General features: G+C 36.4%; 1 protein-coding gene across 2 annotated transcripts in view; it reads left to right on the forward strand.

Annotated features, from left to right (window-relative positions):
• LOC123536160 (deleted in malignant brain tumors 1 protein-like) overlaps positions 1-26,072 on the forward strand; it is a 106,813-nt gene extending 80,741 nt beyond the window's left edge. For both annotated transcript variants that reach the window (XM_053528038.1, XM_053528039.1), the window contains 7 exons: positions 1,356-1,528; positions 2,471-2,619; positions 3,219-3,331; positions 10,124-10,214; positions 11,082-11,235; positions 11,939-12,065; positions 22,911-26,072. In XM_053528038.1, coding sequence (XP_053384013.1) covers positions 1,356-1,528; positions 2,471-2,619; positions 3,219-3,331; positions 10,124-10,214; positions 11,082-11,235; positions 11,939-12,065; positions 22,911-22,969 — 866 coding nt within the window. In that variant the 3' untranslated portion in view covers positions 22,970-26,072. The remainder of the gene's footprint in view (positions 1-1,355; positions 1,529-2,470; positions 2,620-3,218; positions 3,332-10,123; positions 10,215-11,081; positions 11,236-11,938; positions 12,066-22,910) is intronic.
• Positions 26,073-26,524: the final 452 nt, after the last annotated feature.

Genomic DNA, 26,524 nt, shown 5'->3' on the forward strand with positions numbered 1-26,524 from the left:
CCATAACTCTAATTGTGTTTTTGACAGAATTATGCCCCTTTGTACTTAAACCTTTTTGCAATCTTCGCTTTCTGGATACTACTTTAATGCAATATAAGATAAAGACTTTAATCACCATAACTCTGATTTGTATTTTTGACCGAATTGTCCCCCTTTTATAATTAGATTTTTTACAAACTTCGTTTTCTGGACATAACTTTGGTACTATATAAGAAAATGACTTGAAACTCAAAATATATCTTTATCATCATCATCTGCATGTGTTGTAACAATCCTAATAACTCAAATTTGTGTATTTGATGGAATTGTGCCCCTTGGTGTATCTTCCTTTTAAAGTAGAGGTCTCTTATTCAGACATATATTCATTTTACTGTCAAATCCCCGAATAGTGGAGCGCGCTGTCTTACGGACAGCTCTTGTTATAAATTCTACATCAGAAACGATTTTATCAGATATATGTTGAAATATATCAATTGCTTGTTATTTGTACATCTTTATTCACCATTTATCTGCCTAAACAAACCATACTTTAGGCGTACAGTTACCAACATACACTTTGTGAAAGTGGTTCCTTGATACAATGCACAAGTGTGTGTCATTTTTAAGTAATTCATTTTGTCATATAACTTGTTTGCAGCATTTCTTCAATAAATCATAATCCCAGAGTGTCATTTAACGTAATATTTCATGATTTCAGACAGCGTGTCCGCGTGTTGTTTACAAACACACCAACTTATGCATTCAATAACTTTTTAATACGTTTCATCGCGCATTTAAAATTTGTAACATACTTACCAGTGTACTTAACATACTTACCAATGTAGTCGTCACACGATGTACGGACGACTTTATTCTTTAAATTAGCAAAGTTGAGATGAATTCGGTAAATTGTGTATTTACCGACTTTCACTTTCGCTGATATCCGCCATTTTAGTTTAACTAACCTTTTGCTCTCGCTTAAAATTTAAAAGAACCAAAACACGTTCGACCCCCTGTATTGAGTCAGCTTTATTTACCAGGAAGTAGACTAGTCTGGTAAGATAATACATGAAAACGTGGCTATCCTTCGAAAGAAATTGAACATGAATAGGAGAATGTACGTCTGGATCAGTTCCAGGGAAGCCGCTAACGAATGCACGAATATAAACTCTACAAACTTGACTTAATCAAATTAGTAATAACAAACAACAAAACAACTTCGCAGCTGCTTCTAAAATATATTTAAGCCTATAACAAAAATGATTTTTCGCACCTTCTGTTTACTGTTTCTAATTGGTGTTTTACTTAACTGAAAAGGGCGCGAAAGTTTCTAAAAACACACAATGTGAAATGAACCTTTATCTTTTATATTCCAGACAAGCCAAACAAGCCAAGCTATGTCTGTTACCCCAACAACACGATAATTGTCCATGATTTACCAGCAAACTCGTACTACCTTGCAGTGCAGAAGATACCTTCTAGTACTGACATCAGATGTACAGTCTCAAGATTAAACACGACAACAATAGAAATCACAGGATGTTTAAAGGTAATTTTAATTCAGAACGTCGTCATTAAGGAGGAATTCAAGACAGGGTGGTTGAAGACGCTGACTTGAATCTGTTGCTTCACGCCTCTTGGGTGTAGAATTCTTACATGTGAGAAACCATTAAGCTGGCATTAGGAAGATCGGTGCTTCTATCCTGGTGCCCGACCGTGTCTTGAATGATGCTAGGAATAGCACCTAGGGTCTTCCTCTACAATCAATCCCTAAGGATGAAAGGTAATTATACGCAACGCAATTAAAACGCAAGTTGGATACAGTACGGTAATCAATAAATGTGAACAGAAAAAAAAAATCAATTGTAAGATTATTGTATGATACTTCTGTAAACATTCATGAATGAAATTGTTTCATTTTATCAGTAAAACTGAAATGTTTTCTTAAAATGCAGCTTTTATAAGTTCATGCCCTTAAGGTAGATGTGGGCGTTTGGTAAACCGGAAAATATGGCGTAACGTCATTTATAATAAGTGACCCGGTGGTCTAGTGGCAACACAGACTCTCATCGTTAAAGCTTGCTTGAGGTCCACGCTTTTGAAATCAGTTTACCAAGAGGAATCAAGCACATGAGCCTTTCTTTCTTTCATTTGTCGAATTTCCTGAATTTATTCTGAAGTGTTTATCAAATTCTACATTGTAGAAAAAACGTTATCTGAACAGGCATAACTACCTTAATTACGTATCAAGTATTGTGAATACAGTTTAAACGCGTCTGTAAACTATATATTCTTTGATTTATTTTAATTTTGTTCTTGTTATACCATGTGTTCGTATGTGAAAATCAAATCTCTTCCGACTTGTAGTTCGCATTGTCGAGTTTGCAGGCAGCGTCAGCTAGAATGCAATGTTTTAGCAAGATGTGTATGTCAGTTCGACTTCAAACCAGAACAAAACTGTGTTCTATAGATCTAAATATTTTCTTTGCAGGATGACCCTATTGTATTCACATATGGTTCCTATGCTGGGATTGAATCGTACAAGATACATGTAGGACAATCTGTTAACATCAACATCACATGCCATGAGATATCTGAAGACGGCGTCTCTGTTGTTATTAATAACACCTTTGCCGTTAAGTAAGTTTTGTGTTTGTTTAAGAATTAATGTTGTTTGGTATATATTTACGCGGGTATACATCCCACTGGGACTTGTAAATCTAGGAGTTGTGCTAATCCTTATATTTATCTCAACAATTGATTTACCTTTAGCCTGCTGGCGGCATGTGATTTTGCCTTTGCGACCAGTGCAGGCATATCGACGTCCGTGCAGACTGATCATGATCTTCACTGTTCGCTATTCAGTCTGTAAATTTTCAGTGAACACCCCTTCAAATAATAAATGGTACTCCCCAAATTGAATGATAGACCAGTGCATTGTAGAAATTTAGTAAGCTAAAGGTTAAGGTATTATCAGTTCATGGAAATAAAGAAAAGGGGTCAGTAAGTATTTAGCAATTACGCTTCAACTTCTTAGAGTTACTCGCCCACAGTTTGAGTGAAATTTTTCAACATGCTCGAATATATGGGTTAGTCCCTGTAAGAGGATGCATAATTCTATCTATTCAGGTATGTTTCAGCCGATATGAAAATTAAAAGCTGGTGCAGTGGCCCAGTGGTAAAACTGACTGAGTACGAATCCAGGGAACGCGAGTTTCAAATACAGTTTAATTATACAGTTTGCAGGTTGACAGCGAAAATATGGTCGATCCCTCATACAATGTGACATCTTCATTGAATACAACATCTACTAACGTTAATGAGCCGGTAGCTTGGACCATCACTTTTCCAGGTGACTGTTTTCTATGCATCTCTTTGTTACTGAAACACACACATTATTTACTTCATATATACCACCAAAACCGAATATTAATATGTGTCGGGTTTTTGTTGTATAGTCCTTCCCTTATACCTTGGTATTATTATTGAAATCATTATCATAATTGTTTTTATAAAAGGAAATCATGTTACGCGCAGCTGATATGTTTTTCTGGATGTCTTTGTGTGTGTGCGTGTGCGTGTGCTTGTGTGTGTTTTCATTCAAGTAAGAACACATATGCATAGTACAGACATTTCCAAGAAAGGATAAACATAAATTTTAGAAATAAAAAAAATAATCCTTGCAGGAAATTTAACAATGTTTTCTATAAAATGCACTGAAACGTTTAACGCTCAGTATTTACTGAACTTCATTGATTAAGAAATAAAGTATAGAAAACCGTGTTTTAACGTTATTAATACACGGAAAGATGTCCGCGGAATAATTTCACGAGGGCGTAGCCCGAGTGAATTATTCTGGCGACGTATAACCGATTTTGAGTGTATCAATTTAGGTAAAACACGATCTTGCTTTAAATTATTTCGATTCTAATATGCCCTTAATCTAAAACAGTAGATAAAATATAGTAGCGCTCTTTCTTGTTCGCAACAAAAACATTGACGTCATCGCACGTTAACGTCACGTCATTTTAGCGTAAGCGTGTTATAATAGAAACAAAAATATTAAAATGAAGCATATACAAACTTAATTTGATATTCCATTTTCTGTCTGGAATCCGTGTCCGAGTGGTTCAGGCTATTGGCTTAATTTCACTTGCCCCTCTCCGTTATGGGTATTGATTTCCGCGTGGGATGTATAATTATTCATGTGAGGAAGCCATGGAAGGGTGGATGGTTCTATCCAGATGTCTCAGCGAAAAAAAGGATTTGCCGTTTATGTTTAATCGGTGGAGGTTACGTTTTGATAGAAACAAATCTAGTTCTCTGCTTGACTATTTGAAGAATAGTCCGAGCTATTCTACTCACCCTGGCGTCGGCGTCGGCGTCACACGTTGGTTTAAGTTTTGCATGCAAGTATGTATAGCTATTATTTAAAGGCAAAGGCATATAGCTTTGAAACTTATTTTTCAGCTCGACTATTCGAAGAATAATTAGAGCTATTGGACTCATCCATGCGTCGGCGTCCCGATTTGATTGTTTCTGTATGTAAGCTGGTATCTAAGTAACCCCTTGTGGGATGGATTGAAACTTCACATACTTTTTCACTGTAAAGAACGGACTTAAAGTGCACATGTTTCATAATACTGTTCTGCTTTATTAGCTCCCCTGAGCAGAAAGTGCTCAGGGTGAGATATTGTGATCGCTCACCGTCCGGCGTCCGTCTGTCCGTCCGTCCGTTGTACGTCCGTCCGTCCGTCGTCCGTCCACACTTTCCTTTAAACAACATCTCCTCCTAAACCAACAGGCCAATTTTGATGAAACTTCACAGGGATGTTCCTTGGATGGTCTTCTTTAAAAAAAATTCAAAGAATTGAATTCCATACAGAATTCTGGTTGCCATGGCAACCAAAAGGAAAAACTTTGAAAATTTTCTTGTCCAAAACCGCAAGGCGTAGAGCCTCTATATTTGGCATGTAACATCATCTAATGGTTCTCTATGAAGATTGTTCAAATTATGCCCCTGAGGTGAAAAGAGGCCCCGCCCCGGGGTCTCAAACTTTACATAGACATATAGGAAATATTTTTTAAAAATCTTCTTGTCTGAAACCACAAGACCTAGGCCTTTGATATTTGGTATGTAGCATTGCCTTGTGGTCCTCTACCAAGATTGTTCAAATTAGTACCCTGGGGTGAAAAGAGGCCCAGCCCCGGGGGTCCCAAGTTTTACATAGTCTTATATAGGAATTTTTTTTTTAAATCTTCTTGTCTGAAACTGCACGGCCTAGGCTTTTGATATTTGGTATGTTGCGTTGCCTAGTGGTCCTCTACCAAGATTATTCAGATTATGCCCCTGAGTTGAAAAGAGGCCCCACCCAGGGTGTCCCAAGTTTTACATAGACTTATATATGAAAAATTTAAAAATCTTCTTGTCTGAAATCACAAGACCTAGGCCTTTGATATTTCGTACGTAGCATTGCTTTGTGGTCCTCTACCAAGATTGTTCAAATTAGGTCCCTGGGGTGAAAATGGCCCTGCCCTAGGGGTCCAAAGTTTTACATAGACTTATATAGGAATTTTAAAAAAATATCTTCTTGTCTGAAAGTTCAAGGCCTAGGCCTTTGATATTTGGTATGTAGCATTGCCTAGTGGATCTCTAACAAGATTGTTCAAGTTATATCCCTGGGGTGAAAAGAGGCCCTGCCCTAGGGGTCACTTGTTATATGAAAATACTTCAAAAATTATCAGACCATATTTCCTAGACTGTTTAATTATAATTACCTGATGACCCCAAGTAATTAGGGGTCACCTGACTGTGACCTTGACCTACTGACCTACTTTCTTGGTTTTAGCTCACCTTTTGTGCTCAGGGTGAGCTATTGTGATCGCTCACCGTCCGGCGTCCGTCCACACTTTCCTTTAAACAACATCTCCTCCAAAACCACCAGGCCAATTTTAATGAAACTTCACAGGGATGTTCCTTGGATGGTTTTCTTTAAATAGTATTCAAGGAATTGAATTCCATACAGAATTCTAGTTGCCATGGCAACCAAAAGGAAAAACATTGAAAATCTTCTTGACCAAAACCACAAGTCCTAGGGCTTTGATATTTGGTATGTAGCATCATCTAGTGGTCTTCTACCAAGATTATTCAAATTATCCTCCTAGGGTCAAACATGGCGACTAACAAATATATTTTACCACAAGCATGTATGTCTCTGAAAGTTTAGTGTCATCTGTGAATGTGTTGATAAGTTTAAAATGTTAAATTGTCTATAAATAAAAAAAATATAAATTGATAAATGAAGTTTGTCACATTTGAGTCAAAAAGGTCTGCAATGTTTAAAATTTTGCTTGCCATAGAAATGATATACTGTTGGTTATGAACAGTCACCCTCTGGATTATCACTGAGCACAGTTATTATTAGCAATAATACAGATCTGATTAAGTATTGCATATGTTCTCTTTCACTCGGGTGAGCGATATAGGGCCATCATGGCCCTCTTGTTACAAAATTATGCCCCTTTTTCGACTAAGCAATTTTTGGTTTAGTTTTTATATGTAAGCTGGTACCTCTGCACCCACTAATGGAAATAGAGTGAAACTTCACACACTCGTCCACTGTCATGATTTGACATGCAGTGCATGGGTTGCATAACTATACTTTGCATTTTCACACACTTGTTCACTGTTCATAATCTAACATACAATGCACATGTTCCATAACTACTTTGCATTTTTTACAAAATTATGCCCCTTTTTCGACTAAGCAATTTTCGGTTTAGTTTTTTATGTAAGCTGGTATCTCAGTAACCACTGATTGGAATGGATTGAAACTTCACACACCTGCTTCCTATGATGATCTGAAATGCATTTTGCAGACTTCATAACTCTGTTTTGATTTTAACAAAATTATGCACATTTTCGACTTCTATTCATTCAACAGACAAGACTGTTGAATAGTCGAGCGTTGCTGCCCTCCGACAGCTCTTATTTTTTTTCTAGGTCAATTACCAACCTCTCAGGGTCAAGTCCCATAACTATGACATTTATTTTGACATAGTTATGCCCCCTTTTGGGCTTAGAAAATCCTGGTTAAAGTTTTACATGCAAATTACTATCTCCAAAACTAATATAGATATTGATTTGAAACTTCACATATATCTTTGGAGTTCCAAAACTAGGTGATAGCAGCAGGTTCCATAACTCTGACATGCATTTTGGCCAAATTATGCCTCCTTTTGGTTTTGCATCCAAGATAGTACTTGTTCTCGAAACTAATACAGATGTTAAATTGAAACATGTTTCTTCGGGCTTATGAAACTAGGCAATAGCATCAAGTCCCATAACTCTGAAATGTATTTGCAAAATTTTGTCCCCTTTTGAACTTAAAAAAAACTTCTGGTTAAAGTTTTGCATGCCAGTTACTATCTCCAAAACTAATGCAGTTACTGGATCGAAACACAAAGATATTTTTACATTAAGGGTGATATGCTTCTGTGACAGCAATTCGAATAGTCGAGCATTTGCTGCCTTACGGACAGCTTTTGTTCCTTCATGTGAATGAACATGTGAGAGCTAATGCAAGTTACGTATTTTCCGTAAAGAATGTCGGTATTTTCCGGATTTTACGGAAGCGGTTACGCCTGAATAACGCAGGAATTGCGAAAAGAGATTACTAGTATGTAGATCTACTCATACGGAAATTGCCGGGTGTTATAACGGGTCCAGTACCTTCAGAAGGAAGGCATCAGAATGGAGAGTTCTAATTCATTAAAGACGGAAGATTTTGAGAACATGTATATAGGTTGTACAACATTCATTATGAAATTACCAATAGTATTATCTACCTTGTATCACTGATTAGTTATGTCTCCCCCCCCCCCCCCCCCCTCTGAGGGAGACATATTGTTTTTGCCCTGTCCGTCCGTCCGTCCTTCCGTTCGTCCGTACGTCACACTTCATTTCCGAGCAATAACTGGAGAACCATTTGACCTAGAACCTTCAAACTTGATAGGGTTGTAGGGCTGCTGGAGTAGACGACCCCTATTGTTTTTGGGGTCACTCTGTCAAAGGTCAAGGTCACAGGGGCCTGAACATTGAAAACCATTTCCGATCAATAACTAGAGAACCACTTGACCCAGAATGTTGAAACTTAATAGGATGATTGGTCATGAAAAGTAGATGACTCCTATTGATTTTGGGGTCACTCCATCAACGGTCAAGGTCACAGGGGCCTGAACATTGAAAACCATTTCCGATCAATAACTAGAGAACCACTTGACCAAGAATGTTGAAACTTCATAGGATGATTGGTCATGAAGAGTAGATGACCCCTATTGATTTTGGGGTTACTCGATCAAAGGTCAAGGTCACAGGGGCCTGAACATTGAAAACCATTTCCAATCAATAACTAGAGAACCACTTGACCCAGAATGTTGAAACTTCATAGGATGATTGATCATGAAGAACAGATGACCCCTATTGTTTTTGGGGTCACTCCGTCAAAGGTCAAGGTCACAGGGGCCTGAACATTGAAAACCATTTCCGATCAATAACTAGAGAACCACTTGACCCAAAATGTTGAAACTTCATAGGATGATTGGTCATGTAGAGTAGATGACCCCTATTGTTTTTGGGGTCACTCCGTTAAAGGACAAGGTCACAGGGGCCTGAACATTGAAAACCATTTCCAATCAATAACTTGAGTACCACTTGACCCAGAATGTTGAAACTTCATAGGATGATTGTACATGCAAAGTAGATGACCCCTATTGATTTGGGGGTCATTCTGTTAAAGGTCAAGGTCACAGGGGCCTGAACATTGAAAAACATTTCCGGTCAATAACTTGAGAACAACATGACCCAGAATATTGAAACTTAATAGGATGATTGGTCATGCAGAGTAGATGACCCCTATCGATTTTGGTATCACTGTGTCAAAGGTCAAGGTCACAGGGGCCTGAACATGGAAAACCGTTTCCTATCAATAACTTGAGAACCTCTTGACCCAGAATGTTAAAACTTTATAGGATAATTGGACATGCAGAGTAAATGACCCCAATTAATTTTGGGGTCACTGTTTTAAAGGTAAAGGTCACAGGGGCCTGAACATGGAAAACAATTTTCGGTCAGTAACTTGAGAACCACTCAACCCAGAATGTTGAAACTTCATAGGATGATTGCTCATGCAGAGTAGATGACCCCTATCGATTTTGGGGTCACTCCGTTAAAGGTCAAGGTCACAGGGGCCTGAACACTGATAACCATTTCCGATCAGTAACTTGAGAACCTCTTGATCCAGAATGTTGAAACTTCATAGGATAATTGAACATGCAGAGTAGATGACCCCTAGGCTATTGATTTTTGGGTCATTCTATTAAAGGTCAAGGTCACAGGGGCATGCAGAGTAAATGACCCCAATTAATTTTGGGGTCACTGTTTTAAAGGTAAAGGTCACAGGGGCCTGAACATGGAAAACAATTTTCGGTCAGTAACTTGAGAACCACTCAACCCAGAATGTTGAAACTTCATAGGATGATTGCTCATGCAGAGTAGATGACCCCTATCGATTTTGGGGTCACTCCGTTAAAGGTCAAGGTCACAGGGGCCTGAACACTGATAACCATTTCCGATCAGTAACTTGAGAACCTCTTGATCCAGAATGTTGAAACTTCATAGGATAATTGAACATGCAGAGTAGATGACCCCTAGGCTATTGATTTTTGGGTCATTCTATTAAAGGTCAAGGTCACAGGGGCCTGGTCATGTGAAATAATTTCCGGAAAATAACTTGAGAACCACTTGACCTAGAATGTTGAAACTTAATAGGATGCAGAGTAGATGACCCCTATTTATTTTGGGGTCACTTGATCAAAAGTCAAGGTCACAGGAGCCTGAACAGTGACTTGAGAACCACTAGGCCAAGAGTATTGAAACTTAGCAGGATGACTGGACATGCCAAGTAGATGACCCCTATTGCAGCCAACCATCAGTGTCTCTTTGACTTTTGCTCCTGACCCCTACTGACTTCTTGCCTATACCACTTTGCATTGGGGGAGACATGCGCTTTTTTGCAAAAGCATCTTCTAGTTTTCTATTTGTTTTTAAATTTTAACTTCTATTTTCCAATTATTGCATGAACAGTTGAGTACATTGTTGAAGTGACCAGCTGCACAGCGGAGCCAGATACCACGGACAATACAGATCTAGTAGTTCAGCTGATCTCAGAGGGCGGGTGAGTTTTTTTTATCGCGTGAGTGACTTTTTTTAATTAGGATATACCAGGAAATGCCGATGTTGCAAGCAGTCATGTACGGAATTATGCACAGGTCACCATGCTATCTGGAGCAACTAAATGCTCTATTATATATAATATATATAGTTATTTTTACATAAGAATGATACAGATATAATAATTATCACAGATTTAACAAAAACTCATTTAAAATATTTATGTAATCACCAAGTGCAGTTGGAAAATATTACATTCACGATTTGCGTGCTAGGAAAAGGATGCATAATTAGAATTATACAAGAAGTGGCGATTTCGGGCTAGAATACAACGAAACATAGGGGTGTATAGTACATGCCTGGTCGGTTGTATTATTTTTATCAACACGTACGTGTTCAATTTTGTGTCTCGTTACCAGCAGCCTGCAAACAAATGTCATTTAAAGCAGTTTCCGGTACAGCTCAAAACACACATTACTTGGAAAAAAATGAATATGGTAATTATTGCTGAATTTATAGAGGCAGAATATGTTTTAAGATTAAAATTTACAAGTACCTACACACTTGTAAACGTATCTTTTTTACTGGCAGAAATGATTCTTTCGGAAGTCGGGCCATTCAGGGTAAAATTGATAATATAAAAATAATTTGACATCAGTGCCATAAAGTTACTCAAAGACTTTGTGTTCTAGACCTGAAATAATGCTGGAAAGTCACCATACATTCTGAAGTGTGTCGATGTAGCTTAAAACATTGTAAAATCCAACCAAAAATGTTGAAATGGTAAATAGTCCTTGCTTCTATTTGATTTGTATGCATATTTTGCATAAATTGCTGACACACATGGTACTGTAGCATTTGCATTTTACAGATGTACGGTTGATCGTGAACTGATCAGCAATTTTGAAGACAATTTAGATGGAACAGCTGTCGCAACGTTGTGGTCATTCAAGTTCAATAATTACGACACCATCTTGTTGAAATGTGACGTCATAATTTGTCCTGGTGCGTCAAACGCTTGTTATGTAAGTACTTTAGTCTGCTTATAAGACCCTTTACACGTGCATGAAATTATGCATGTAAAATCTACAACTTCCAGGCAAAAATGAAAGTATCAAATTTCACATTTTTAATAATTTTAACATACATGTCACTATGTCATATATAGGCATACTTTATCTTCGGCCATTTATTTTTAACTTAAACGTCGTTACGGTAGATATTATATATATTTTCTGTACGATATGATAGGGGCAACAGACAGCAATCATCACGAGAAATATTCTTCCGGCCATAATCGATATCGGTCAGATTTTCTATACAGAAATAAGAGGGGCATGTACACATTTTACTTAATAATAAAAAATACTAAAAAGAATCCTTGGCTGCAAAAAGTTTAACAATTTTCAACATTTGATTCATCAAATGCTGATTTTATCTGATTCGCAACTGAAGTAATTTTACTGCATGCATAATCCATAGGCTTACTCCAAGCAAGAGCCGTAGGTTATTGTTACAGAATAAAATGCCTCCCCCCCCCCCCACCCCCAACCCCGAGATTCATGATCACATCTTCGCATATGAGACACCAGTACGGTATTGTCCAAGAAGCGGACATGCGAGCTTCAATTATTCTTCTTAGTCGAGCTAAAATAAATTGGATCCCATGCAAGAGATAAATAAACTGAGAAATACATCATTTTAATAATAATCACATTTTTCATGCAGACGATATGTTCACGACAGAAAAGAGATATTCCTGACCGATCATACAGGCAAGCAGACGACAGCTTTTCAACAGTTGTACAGAGTCGTCTACATGTAATAGATCACAAGTCTAGCGGAACAATGCCAGGTAATCTTTTATGGAGTTTTTGTTTTTCTTGGATAACAAAAATTGGGGGAAATATTTAATTATTTTTAGCTCACCTGAGCACGAAGTACTCAAAGGTGAGCTTTTGTGATCGCCCTGTGTCCGTCGTCGTCCGTCGTCCGTCCGTCCGTCGTCTGTCGTCAACAGTTTGACTGTTAACACTCTAGATGTCACAATTTTGGCCCAATCTTAATGAAACTTGATCAGAATGTTACTCTTAATAAAATCTTGGACGAGATTGATATTGGGTCATCTGGGATCAAAAACTAAGTCACCAGATCAAATCAAAGGAAAAGCTTGTTAACACTCTACAGGTCACAATTTTGACCCAATCTTAATGAAACTTGGGCAGAATGTTACCCTCAATAAAATCTTAGATGAGTTTGATATTGGGTTATCTAGGGTCAAAAACTAGGTCACCAGGTCAAATCAAAGGAAAAGCTTGTTAACACTCTAGAGGTCACAATTTTGGTTCAATCTTAATGAAACTTAGTCAGAATGTTACTCTCAGTAAAATCTTGGACGAATTCGATATTGGGTGATCTGGGTTAAAAACTAGGTCACCAGGTCAAATCAAAGGAAAAGCTTAATAACACTGTAGAGGCCACATTAAGACTGTATCTTCATGAATCTTGGTCAGAATGTTAATCTTGATGGTCTCAAGGTCCAATTTTAATCTGGGTCATGTAGGATTAAAAACTAGGTCACCAGGTCAAATCAAAGTAAAAGCTAGTTAACACTGTAAAGGCCACATTTATGATCATAACTTAATGAAACTTGGTCAGAATGTTGATCTTGATGATTTATAGGTCAAGTTCAGATCTGGGTCAGGTGGGGTCAGAAACTAGGTCACTAGGTCAAATCAAAGGAAAAGCTTGTTAACACTCTAGAGGCCACATTTATGACTGTATCTTCATGAAATTTAGTCAGAATGATAATCTTGATGATCTTTAGGTCAAGTTCGAATCTGGGTCATGTTGGTTCAAACATTAGGTCACCGGGTCAAATCAAAGGAACAGCTAGTGACCACTTTAGAGACCACATTTATGACCATATCTTAATGAAACCTGGTCAGAATGTTAATCTTGATGATCTTTAGGTCAATAGGTCAGGTGAGCGATACAGGGCCTTCATGGCCCTCTTGTTAAGCTTTAGACCCGCCAAGTTTAGCTCAACTATACGAAGTTTGGAGAGCTGTCCTACTAGACCTGCTTCGGCGTCGACGTCCTTCCGCGTCCGCATCTTGGTTAAAGTTTTGATGCACTTTCTCTTTATCACTGTAATTACTTGATGGATTTGTTAACCAAGTTTCCGTAGAAAACCAGTTATTAGATTGGGGTATGTCGTCGGGCGGGCGTCGAACTTGGTTTCCGCACAATAACTTTAGTTTGGAACAAGCTATAGACAACAAACTTGGCCTGTAGATAGATGTTAAGGGTCATTTGGGTCAAGGTCAAGGTCGCGGTTGCTAAAATTAGAAAAAAATGGTTTCTGCATAATAACTTAGTTTGCATTGATGTATTGAAATTAAACTTTTGGCCTATAGGTAGCTTATAGAAAAAAACAAGGTTGGGATTGTATATAGGGTCATTGGGGTCAAGTTCAAGGTCAGGATAACTAACTTAATCTTCACACTTAGAAAATTCTATGTTGGCGCAGTGGTCTAGAGCGTTGCGCCAAAACTACCTTTTAGTCAGTGGGACGTAAGGGCGTTGGTTCAAATCCTACTGAGATCCATATAAATATCTTTATTTTTTGGTCAAGGTTAAGGTCATAGTTACTAAAAATAGTTTTTTTCTCTAAATAGATAGATTTTTTCTCTAAAAATAGTTTTTTTCTCTTTAAAAATAGACATTTTTCTCTAAAATTAGATTTTTTCTCAGTGTGAACATCAAAAAGGTGGTTTCCGCTTTATAATTTTAGTTTGGACTTACTTACTGCCATTAAACTTTGTGTACAGCAAGCTTATCTGAAAAATTAGCTTTGAATGATATTTGGGGTTACTGTTACTAAAAATTTGGGGTTACTGTTACTAAAAATAGAAAAATGGTTTCCACTCAATATCTTTAGTTTGGGTACACTTTTTGTCAGTATACTTGGTGTGTAGATAGCTTTTATCAAACACAAAAGGTTGGGAATGTATTTGAGGTCACGCGGATCAGGGTCAAGGTCAATGCAGCTAAACATAGAAAAAATGTGGTCATATTTGAAATAAAAAATAGATCATACCCAGAAATCTAAGCCAATTTGCTGGCTTATTGGCAAAATTGTCTCCCCTGAAAACAGCTTATCGAGTGTATCGATTAGCCATTATCGGTCAATTTACGCCTATTGAAATATAGAAGGAGAAAAACTTTAACACATCAAATGACATCAAAAGCATTATCTGACAATATTTATTAAGTTATTGAAGTAATCTGCAATATTTCCACTTTCTTTCAATATAATTTTTAATAAAATATAATATGATCTTCTTGCTTCCCTATGCGTTTGAAATAAGTAACTAATTTTGATCCCGAGTCCCACTGATTTCTGTAGGAAATGACAGATTTTATGCTTTACATGGTCTTTTAAAATGACATATTCTTATATTTATAATCATCTCACAACATTTATTAAGTTATTGAAGTAAACTAGAAAAGTTAATCTTTCTTTCAATGGGTTTATTTTTAAGTTATTTTTATGTCTTATTGCTTCCCTAAACGTTTGAATATCACTGATTTTACTAATTTGGAAAATTTTGCCCGTCACAGTACACGTGTACTGATGACACCGGATAAACTGGTACACGTCTCTGAATTAGATAGACATATGTGTCAATCTAATTCCGTGTTTAATGTCATTACTTTGTCAGATTTAATAAAAAATAAAGTTATTTTAAATTACATGTTTAAATAAAAAATATTCCATTTCTTAATGCAAATATGGGCAAATATGAAAACATATTATTCGGCTGAAGTTATTGTATCACTGATAATTAACTAAAATTCATTTATTCAAGTCTTCATTCAAAGGGAGAGCTTCATTTAATTGTTTTATTCTACGATTGTTCCGAATATTGTTATCGCCATTCTTAGATATACAAGTCCATTGGGTCGGGTGTAAATTTCATGTTTCTAGTTTGTAAGTATCATAATAGTGTTGTTATTAATTTCTTATCTTTTCTTTTTGTAATGATTGCATATAATATGTATGATAAAGTCAATGATAAAGTCAAATAACGCGTTTGACAATAAGTTAACCGAATACTTTCATTTCATTTATTGGTTAATCGGCACATAATACTGACATATTTCTGTTTATTACCGTTACTAACTGGATTAGTGTCTGTTTGTCTGACATGCCCCGCGGCAAGGGACAATTATTACGGCTCTTGTATAAACAAAAATTTAAATTATGGATATGAAGTTATACATTTTGATCATTTATCTTACCGTTCAAAATCCAAATTCACATTACTGTAACGTAAAATGCATATATAGACCACGGATCCGTAATATTAAAAAACTTTTTAAACTGAAAAGACACATTTTCAAGGAGACCCGAGATACATATATATTTCGCCCTCAAAAAATATTATAAAAATGAAAGGGACCGGCCTCCAGATCGTTCGACAACAAGAAAAAATACTTTTATAGATATCTGGAAATAAATGCTATAATTCTTAAGAAGGCTTTAAAACTTAATTACTGGCAAATTATATGTTACGGAAATACATGAGAATTTGCTGTTTTACTACTTTCTATGATAAAAATCGAAAAGCGATTGTAACGTATTACTTAAGGTAAACTGTCTCGATTATAAAAAATCTTTATTTTGAAATCATAATTCACTTATTCCGCTATAGCGCTATTGGTTTCGACGAAATATTTTAGAAACAAAAACTCATTTTCTGGTATTAACAAACTTCAATTTGAGAGAAAGATTATTTTAGCCAAATCTGGAGGTCAGTGCCTTTAAATACATATTTGAAAATACGCTGAGTAATGGGAATAACATGCTTCCTGACAACTTTTAAACAAATACCAGATTATTATTCAAAATCACCAGTTTCAAGAAATAACAATGTTATGTATATCAGATAATAAACATGTACGTCGAACTAATTCCGTCTTTGTCAAATTAAATTAAAATTGTTATTTTAAATTACATGTTTGAATAAAAATATTTAAATTTTAAAAATCATTTTTTATTTAATTAACTTTTAATTTATGATTCACATATATTTTTGCCCTTAAAAGATATAACCAAAAGATTAAATACATATCTAAAAGTTACGCTGAGTAATGGGAATATCCTTCCCGACTCTCAATTTTGAAACAAAAACCCGATTATCATTCAAAAAAACTAATTTGAAGAATATACTGCAAATAGCCTCGGGCAAGGTATAAACTCCGCTTGTGTAAAAAGTTTCACAATGTCGTCACAATACCCCTAATTAACAAAACCAGTGTAAAGTCAAGATTATCAAGATAAGAGAGATTAACAAAAATCGATACTCGCGTTAAGATGGTATAAAGGGAAACAATCAAAGTTAACCATGCTGGCTTAATAATCAAGGGACAATACTCTTCAAAACACGGTCTCATTTCTGGACATGTTTTGTGCTGTGGAATGGAAGGGTGTTGTTTCAAATCTCACTGAGATCCAAACATTTTTTTTTCTTTTTTCGTTTTTTAGCTCACCTGTCACGAAGTAACAAGGTGAGCTATTGTGACCACTTGATGTCGTGCGTAGTTCGTAGTGCGTAGTGCGTCGTGCGTCGTCCGTCAACAATTTCTATAAAAATCTTCTTCTTGAAAACCACTGGGCAGAATTATACCAAACTTCACAGGCATGATCCTTGGGTGGCCCCCTTTCAAAGTTGTTCAGAGAATTGAATTCCATGCAGAACTCTGGTTGCCATGGCAACCGAAAGGAAAAACTTTAAAAATCTTCTTGTCCAAAACCACAGGGCCTAGGGCTTTGATATCTGGTGTGTAGCGTCATCTAGTGGTCCTCTACTAAAATTATTAGTCCCCTACTGGTTGAAAACCAGTTTCGGGGACTATAGGAATGCACTTTTCCGTCATTCCGTCCGTCCGTCTGTCCGTCCGTCCGTCCGCAATTTCGTGTCCGGTCTATAACTCTGTCATCCATGAAGGGATTTTAATATTACTTGGCACAAATGTTCCCCATGATGAGACGACGTGTCATGCGCAAAACCCGGACCCCTAGCTCAAAAGTCAAGGTCACAATTGGAGGTCAAAGGTCAACAGGGCTTTTTTCCTGTCCGGTCCACAACTCTCCCATCCTTGAAGGGATTTTAGTATTACTTGGCACAAATGTTCCCCATGATGAGATGATGTGTCATGCGCAAATCCCGGACCCCTAGGTCAAAGGTCAAGGTCACAATTGGAGGTCAAAGGTCAACAGGGCTTTTTTCCTGTCATGTCCATAACTCTCCCATCCATGAAGAGATTTCAATATTACTTGGCACAAATGTTCCCCATGAGGAGACGACGTGTCATGCGCAAAACCTGGACCCCTAGCTTAAAGGTCAAGGTCACAATTGGAGGTCAAAGGTCAACAAGGCTTTTTTCCTGTCCGGTCCATAACTCTCCCATCTATGAAGTGATTTTAATATTACTTGGCACAAATGTACCTCATAATAAGACGATGTGTCTTGCACAACTTTCAGACCCCTAGCTCAAAGGTCAAGGTCACACTTAGCAGTCAAATGTTATCATAGCATGAACAAGGTCTGTTTCGTGTCCGGTCCATAACTCTGACATTCATTAAGGGATTTTAATATCACTTAGCACAAGTGTTCCCCATGATAAGACGACGTGTCATGCGCAAATCCCAGATCCCTAGCTCAAAGGTCAAGGTCACAATTGGGGGTCAAAGGTCAACAGAGTTTTTTTTCCTGTCCCATACATAACTCTGCCATCCATGAAGGGATTTTAATATTACTTGGCACAAATGTTCCCCATGATGAGACAACATGTCCTGCGCAAAGCCCAGACCCTTAGCTCAAAGGTCAAGGTCACAATTGGAGGTCAAAGGTCAATAAGGTTTTTTCCCTGTCCGATCCAGAACTCTGTCATCCATCAAGGGATTACAATATTACTTGGCATAAATGTTTCCCATGATGAGACGACGTGTCATGCGCAACACCCAGTACCCTAGCTTAAAGGTCAAGGTTACACTTTGAGATCAAAGGTCAAGAGGATTTTTTTCCTGTCCGGTCTATAACTTTGTCATGCAAAGCAGGATTTAGATATCAGTTGGCACAAATATTCCCCTGGATGAGACAACATGTCATGCGCAAGAACCAGGTCCCTAGGTCTAAGGTCAAGGTCATATTTAGAGGTCAAAGGTCAAATTCAAGAATGACTTTGTACAGAACATTTCTTCTTCATGCATGGAGGGATTTTGATGTAACTTGGACCAAATGTTCACCACCATGAGGCACCCTTGTTTTTAGAATTACGTCCCTTTGTTGTTACTATAAATAGATTTTATTGTAACTTTTTTATTACTGGCGGTAGAGAAAAATCGAGACCACTTTTCTGTGGTACAGCATGCATGTTACATCCAATTTTTAGATGTATTTTGACCTATCTCTACCTGGTAAAGAGTTTCTTGTGGACTTCTATTATATAGATTTCTTTTTTTTTTTTTTTTTTTTTAAAGATTAATTTCCCTTTTTTGTTACTATAAATAACTTACATGATAACATTTTTATAATCAGCCAAAAAAAATTCAATATGAAAACAACTGTGGGTTTTTATATATGCACATTTTAATCCAAGTGTGTTGTTATAACATATTGTATATGTAGTACAATATTGTTTATACATCATTGACAGATATCAGTTCTTTATGTTATACTGCAGTAGAGAAAATTAGGTGCCTTCCAGTAGGGGACTTTGTATTGCATGGCAGTACTTCATTCACTTGTTTAAATTATCCCCCTAGGGTCAAATATGGCCCCGCCCCGGGGGTCACATGGTTTATATAGACTTATATAGGGAAAACTTTGAAAATCTTCTTGTACAAAACCACATGGCCTAGGGCTTTGATATTTGGTATGTAGCATCATCTAGTGGTCCTCTACCAAGATTGTTCAAATTATTCCCCTAGGGTCAAATATGCCCCAGCTCCGGGGGTCACATGGTTTATATAGACTTATATAGGGAAAACTTTGAAAATCTTCTTGTACAAAACCACATGGCCTAGGGCTTTGATATTTGGTATGTAGCATCATCTAGTGGTCCTCTACCAAGATTGTTCAAATTATCCCCCTAGGATCAAATATGGCCCTGCCCCGGGGGTCCCAGATTTACATAGACTTATATAGGAAAAAAAGTTTAAAAATCTTCTTGTCTGAAACCACAACACTTAGACCTTTGATATTTGGTTTGTAGCATTGTCTTATGGTCCTCAACCAAAATTGTTCAAATTGTACCCCTTGGGTGAAAAGAGGCCCTGTCCTGGGGGTCCCAAGTTTTATATAGACTTATATAGGAAAAAGCTTTAAAAATCTTCTTGTCTGAAACCATACGACCTAGGCTTTTGATATTTGGTATGATGCATTGTCTAGTAGTCCTCTACCAAAATTATTAAAATTATGCCCCTGGGGTTTAAAGAGGCCCCGCCCTGGGGTTACTTAGTTATTATGTGCGTTAAATAGGAAAAATACTTAAAAAGTCATCTGATCCTATTTCCAAGACTGTTTAATTATAATTACCTGATGACCCCAAGTAATATGATGTCACTTGACTGTGACCGTGACCTACCGACCTACTTTCTTGTTTTTTTAAGATACAGCCTTGAAATTTTGATGACATACACAGTTTTGCACACAAATCGTAAAACTGAATTTCATTGACCATGAATATGACCTACTGACTTTCTTAATATGTTATCATCAGTTTGACATTTGAAACATGTAGCTCATATTACTCAGGTGAGCGATCCAGGGTCATCATGACCCTCTTGTTTTTTTTGTTTTTTGTTGTTTTTTTTGGTGACAAAAAGGTCATTTTAATGCTATTGGGTAACTAAAGATAAAAACATATGGTCATAGTTATAATAAAAAATACATGTATAATAGAATATGACCATTTTTAGCTCACCTGAGCACAAAGTGCTCGGGGTGAGCTATTGTGATCGCTCACCGTCCGGCGTCCGTCCGTCCGTCGTCCGTCCGTCCGTCCACATTTTCCTTTAAACAACATCTCCTCATAAACCACTAAGCCAATTTCATCCAAACTGCACAGGAATGTTCCTTGGGTGAAGCTCTACAAAAATTGTTCAAAGAATTCCATACAGAACTCTGGTTGCAATGGCAACCGAAAGGAAAATCTTTAAAAATCTTCTTCTCAAAAACCAGAAGCCCTAGAGCTTAGATATTTGGTGTGAAGCATTGCCTAGTGGACCTCTACCAAGTTTGTTCAAATCATGACCCCGGGGTCAAAATTGGCCCCGCCCAAGGGGTCACTTGATTTTACATAGGAAAATCTTCAAAAATCTTCTTCTCAAAAACCAGAAGCCCTAGAGCTTAGATATTTCACAGGTAGCATTGCCTAATGGACCTCTACTAAAATTGTTCAAATCATGACCCCGGGGTCAAAATTGACCCCGCCCCAGGGGTCACTTGATTTTACATAGGAAAATCTTCAAAAAATTTCTAAAAATAATCCAGAAGGCCTAGAGCTTAGATATTTCACATGTAGCATTGCCTAGTGGACCGCTACAAAATTTGTTCAAATCATGACCCCGGGATAAAAATTGACACCGCCCCAGGGGTCACTTGATTTTACATAGGAAAATCTTCAAAAAATTTCTAAAAAATAAAACAGAAGGCCTACAGCTTAGATATTTCACATGTAGCATTGCCTAATGGACCTCTACAAAATTTATTCAAATCATGACCCCACCTCAGGGGTCACTTGATTTTACGTAGGAAAATCCTCAAAATTTTTCTGAAAATAAACCAGAAGGCCTATATCTTAGATATTTCACATGTAGCATTGCCTAGTAGACTTCTACAAAATTTGTTCAAATCATGACCCCTGGGGTCAAATTGACCCCGCCCCATGGGGTTACTTGATTGTACATAGAAAAATCTTCAAATTTTCTAAAAATAAACCAGAAGGCCTAGAGCTTAGATATTTCACATGTAGCATTGCCTAATGGACCTCTACAAAATTTGTTAAAATCATGACCCCGGGTCAAAATTGACCCCGCCCCAGGGGTCACTTCATTTTACATAGGAAAATCTTCAAAAAATTTCTGAAAATAAACCAGAAGGCCTAGAGCTTAGATATTTCACATATAGCATTGCCTAGTGGACCTTTGTTCAAATCATGACTCCCGGGGTCAAAATTGACCCCGCCCCAGGGGTCACTTGATTTTACATAGGAAAATCTTCAACATATTTCTAAAAATAAACCAGAAGGCCTAGAGCTTAGATATTTCACATATAGCATTACCTAGTGGAACTTTGTTCAAATCATGACCCCCGGGGTCAAAATTGACCCCGCCCCAGGGGTCACTTGATTGTACATCGGAAAATCTTCTAAAAAAATTCTAAAAATCATCAGTTTGACATTTGAAACATGTAGCTCATATTACTCTGGTGAGCGATCCAGGGTCATCATGACCCTCTTGTTTTAAAGAACCTGTTGGCATGATGCAATTGAAAACCTGGTTTTCGTGGAATTTCCACGTTTCTTGTTTCAAACTTAAAATAGTTATTCCTCATCACCCACATCACATGGCACAAGGGCCATAACTCTTGCACCAATATTTCATAAATTATCCCCCCTTTTTACTAGAATTTCAGGTTAAAGTTTTGATGCACTTTCACTCTATCTCAGTTATTACTAAATGGATTTGATTCAAACTAAAAGTAGTTGTTCCACATCATCTCCCACATCATATGACACAAGGTCCGTAACTCTGGTACCAATATTTAATGAATTATCCCCCCTTTTACTTAGAATTTCAGGTTAAAGTTTTGATGCACTTTCACTCTATCTCAGTTATTACTAAATGAATTTGATTCAAACTTAAAATAGTTGTTCAACATCATCACTCACATCATATGACGCAAGGGCCATAACTCTTGCACCAATATTTCATGAATTATCCCCCGTTTTTACTTAGAATTTCAGGTTAAAGTTTTGATGCACTTTCACTCTATCTCAGTTATTACTGAATGGATTTGATTCAAACTTAAAATAGTTGTTCCACCTTATCACCCACATCATATGACACAAGGTCCATAACTCTGGCACCAATGTTTCATGAATTATGCCCCCCTTTTACTTAGAATTAAAGGTTAGTTTTGATGCATTTTCACTATATCTCAGTTATTACTAAATGTATTTGATTCAAACTTGAAGTAGTTGTTCCACATCATCACCCACATCACACGACACAAGATGCATCACTCTTGCACCAATATTTTATGAATTATGCCCCTTATTACTTAGAATTATACTTATTTAATGTTTTGATACACTTAATCTTTCTTTTTACTTAATACTTTTGACACAGACTCAAGCTATTGTCCAATATCTTCATCCACATTGGAGTCATTAAACACTCCAGCTTCCTCAGATGTGTCCAGTTTCACTATCCAACATCGAAATAGTCGAGCGCGCTGTCCCCTGTGACAGTTCTTGTTATAGTTATGAAACATATAGTCTCAAATGTTTTCTATAATCCTTCGTTTATTTACTGACAAATGGCAAAACAAATGATATTTCTAATAGCTTCACCAGTTGTACAATTCATTTTTTCATATACAATTTACATACATGCTTGTTTCAGCCCCTCAAACTGTGGCGGTTATGATGTTTCAACTTGTCGCAGTGCTTCTGATAAAGTAAACAACAACAGAATTGTTTTGATCTGCATTTCGTAGTGGCATTCATTAACATTGTTTACTTTTCCTGAACGGTATGTTCTGTTAAAATAGAATGCATTTGAGCCATTTAGCTGCATTTTCATCATGTGTATTCTGTTGCCATTATATACATATTCTGTGCTGTCGTGTTGAGTTTACAACACTTGTATTCTGTTGACATTATTTGCAGTTCTGTGTTGTCATGTTGATTTTTCAACACTTGTATTCTGTTTACAATTTTTGCAGCTCTTTGTTGTCATGTTGAACTTTTAACCATTACATTCTGTTGAAAATGTATACATTTACTTCGAACCTTTCAACTACATGTATATTTTTCAAGTCAGTTATAATCTGTGTTGATACTGAATTATCTCCCTCTATTATACAAAAAAGGCTTGTCCGGAGCATTACTTGAAAAGTATTAATGACATTTCATTGAAACTTCACAAAATGATAGAGGCCATTGACGGAAAAATACGTTATTCCCCATATTGGGACAAGCACATACATCGGGGAGCATCATTCGGTTTTACCGATTCCTTGTTGACAATGTTTAGATTTATGTGCAGTCTTGTTGGACTGTCAATGTATATGTTCTGTTTATACTGTATGAACTTGCAGCCAATATAATCTATTCACATAGTGTGTATATTTGTGATGCCGTGCGAAAAGTTCTTTCAATCGATACGTGGTCTTGACATTGCATGCAATTTTATATGGCAGGCAAGCCGTTTTTACTGTTTTAGTGTCAACAGGAATTACTTGAAATACATGAGCCGCGCCATGGGAAAACCAACATAGTGGGTTTGCGACCAGCATGGATCCAGACCAGCCTGCGCATCCGCGCAGTCTGGTCAGGATCCATGCTGTTCGCTTTCAAAGCCTATTGCAATTAGAGAAACTGTTAGCAAACAGCATGGATCCTGACCAGACTGCGCGGATGCGCAGGCTGGTCTGGATCCATGCTGGTCGCAAACCCACTATGTTGGTTTTCCCATGGCACGGCTCAATAGATATCTCAAGTTGTAAAGCTGTCACTTTAAGATAGTGCGAAGCCTAGAACTAGCATTGTGTCACTACAAATGTAAAAGCTATGTGTATAAGGGCGTTTAGTAGATATTTCTTACGAAAAAGTGACATATCTTTATGTTGGCACATGTACAGAAAAAGAGCTCACTCGTGTTGAAAGAGGTGGCAGCTGGCGGCTTTTAAAGTTAGCTCTTTAAGCAAAACTGCTAGCACTTATTTGAAAGAGAATACTTGAGAACTTAAAATGCTAGCAGTATTTTCCTAAAGATAATGCAGAAAAAAACAATTTAAGATAGAAAAAAAAACTGACCCCCAATAATAACTTTGGACGAATCAAAAGTGCTCAAATTAATTTGATTTCGTTCGCAGAGGTTGAACAGAAATACTAGTAGCTCTTTTTGAATATTATCTCTCATTGCTGATAATAAAGTTTTGTCTATAGTAATTGAACAAGTGGTAAAACGGCTTGCCATTACTTTGTCATGAACTTTCAACCGACGTCTGCATTTTTGTGCTACCGTGCATTATTTAAAATATAATATATATTATCCTGTAAACTTTACAGAAAATTTTAATACATAAAAACTATGTTAGTATATTGCATGCATATTATCCTGTTTCTTTATAAAAATGTTAGTATATAGAAATACGTTAGTATATTGTACGCATATTATCCTGTTGCTTTACAGAATATGTTAATATATAGAAATGCGTTAGTATATTGTATGCATATTATCCTGTTTCTTTACAGAAAATGTTAATATATAGAAACATGTTGGCATATAGCGTTTTACAGAAAATGTTAATATAAAGAAATACGTTAGTATTTTGCATGCATATTATCCTGTTGCTTTACAGAAAATGTTAACATATAGAAACATGTTAGTAAACTGCATGCATATTGTCCTGTTGCTTCATACAGAAAATGTTCATATATAGAAACATGTTAGCATATTGCGTTTTACAGAAAATGTTAATATAAAGAAATACGTTAGTAAATTGCATGCATATTATCCTGTTGCTATACAGAAAATGTTGATATATTGAGACCTGTTGGTATATTGCATTCATAATGTCCTGTTGCTATACAGTAAAATTTAATATACAGAAAAATGTTAGTATATTGCATGTATATTATCCTGTTGCTTTACAGAAAATGTGAATATATAGAAACATGTTAGTATACTGCATTCAAATTGAAAATGTTACTATAAAGAAATATGTAAGTATATTGCATGCATATTATCCTGTTGCTATACAGAAAATGTTGATATATTGAGACCTATTGGTATATTACATTCATATTGTCCTGTTGCTATACAGAAAAATTTAATATATAGAAAAATGTTAGTATATTGCATGTATATTATCCTGTTGCTTTACAGAAAATGTGAATATATAGAAACATGTTAGTATATTGCATTCAAGTTGAAAATGTTACTATAAAGAAATACGTAAGTATATTGCATGCATATTATCCTGTTGCTATACAGAAAATGTTGATATATTGAGACCTATTAGTATATTGCATTCATATTGTCCTGTTGCTATACAGAAAATTTTAATATATAGAAAAATGTTAGTATATTGCATGTATATTATCCTGTTGCTTTACAGAAAATGTGAATATATAGAAACATGTTCGTATATTGAACAATTGAAGAATGGCTATGCCATAAGCACTAAGTACGTTCCGGAGAAAAAAGTGTTCCAACCACCTGTTGTTCTGGTTTTGAGCAACCATTTGCCCCAGAAGGAGGAGTTGTAACTCTGGATCGATGGAACGTAAATCAAATCATGGACTACAATACACTTGAACGTTTAACATATTTTAATCAGTAACATGTAACTGTAACTTCTGTATAACATTTAACATTTTGATTAACATATATTTTGATATGACGTTTAACATTTAAAAACTGATATGTATGACATAAATGACGTTTCTAACATGACAAAAACTGATGAAGTATATGTTATTATAATATGGTATTTATAAAAGCCCTAGAAGCTTGTTTTTGAGTTTAATATGTATATGCATAACATAGTAAATGTCATCTTTACGATTTGTGTTCTGTTTTTAATCAGCAAATACGGTTCTACCTTGTACGTCACTTAAAGACGACAGAACAGATAAATGTCCTTCCAGAATTATTGGAGGGTCTTCACTGCTTGAAACTGGCTGTGTCATTTCAAAATCTACCAAATCAGATACAGTAATATAAATGTCTATTTCATCTTTACAAAGCACCGAATAGTCTGTAGTATCACCATGGATGTGATGTAACTTATTACACAAGAACTGAGCAGCGTCCTGAACGTCCTTGTCATATGAACTTTCTGATAACTGACAGGTGGAAACTCCGTGGTAAATCTTAACTTATTGTAATACAAAATCCGTTTCTTGAAATATTTCCTTGGAATAAAAAATTTGTAATACTTCCTCAGGAAATGCTTGTTATACTTCTTATAGTCTTTCTTTGATGCTAAGTAAAGATTTAAATAGTCT

Source organism: Mercenaria mercenaria, chromosome 17 (genome assembly GCF_021730395.1).
Source record: "Mercenaria mercenaria strain notata chromosome 17, MADL_Memer_1, whole genome shotgun sequence".
Lineage (NCBI taxonomy): Eukaryota > Metazoa > Mollusca > Bivalvia > Venerida > Veneridae > Mercenaria > Mercenaria mercenaria.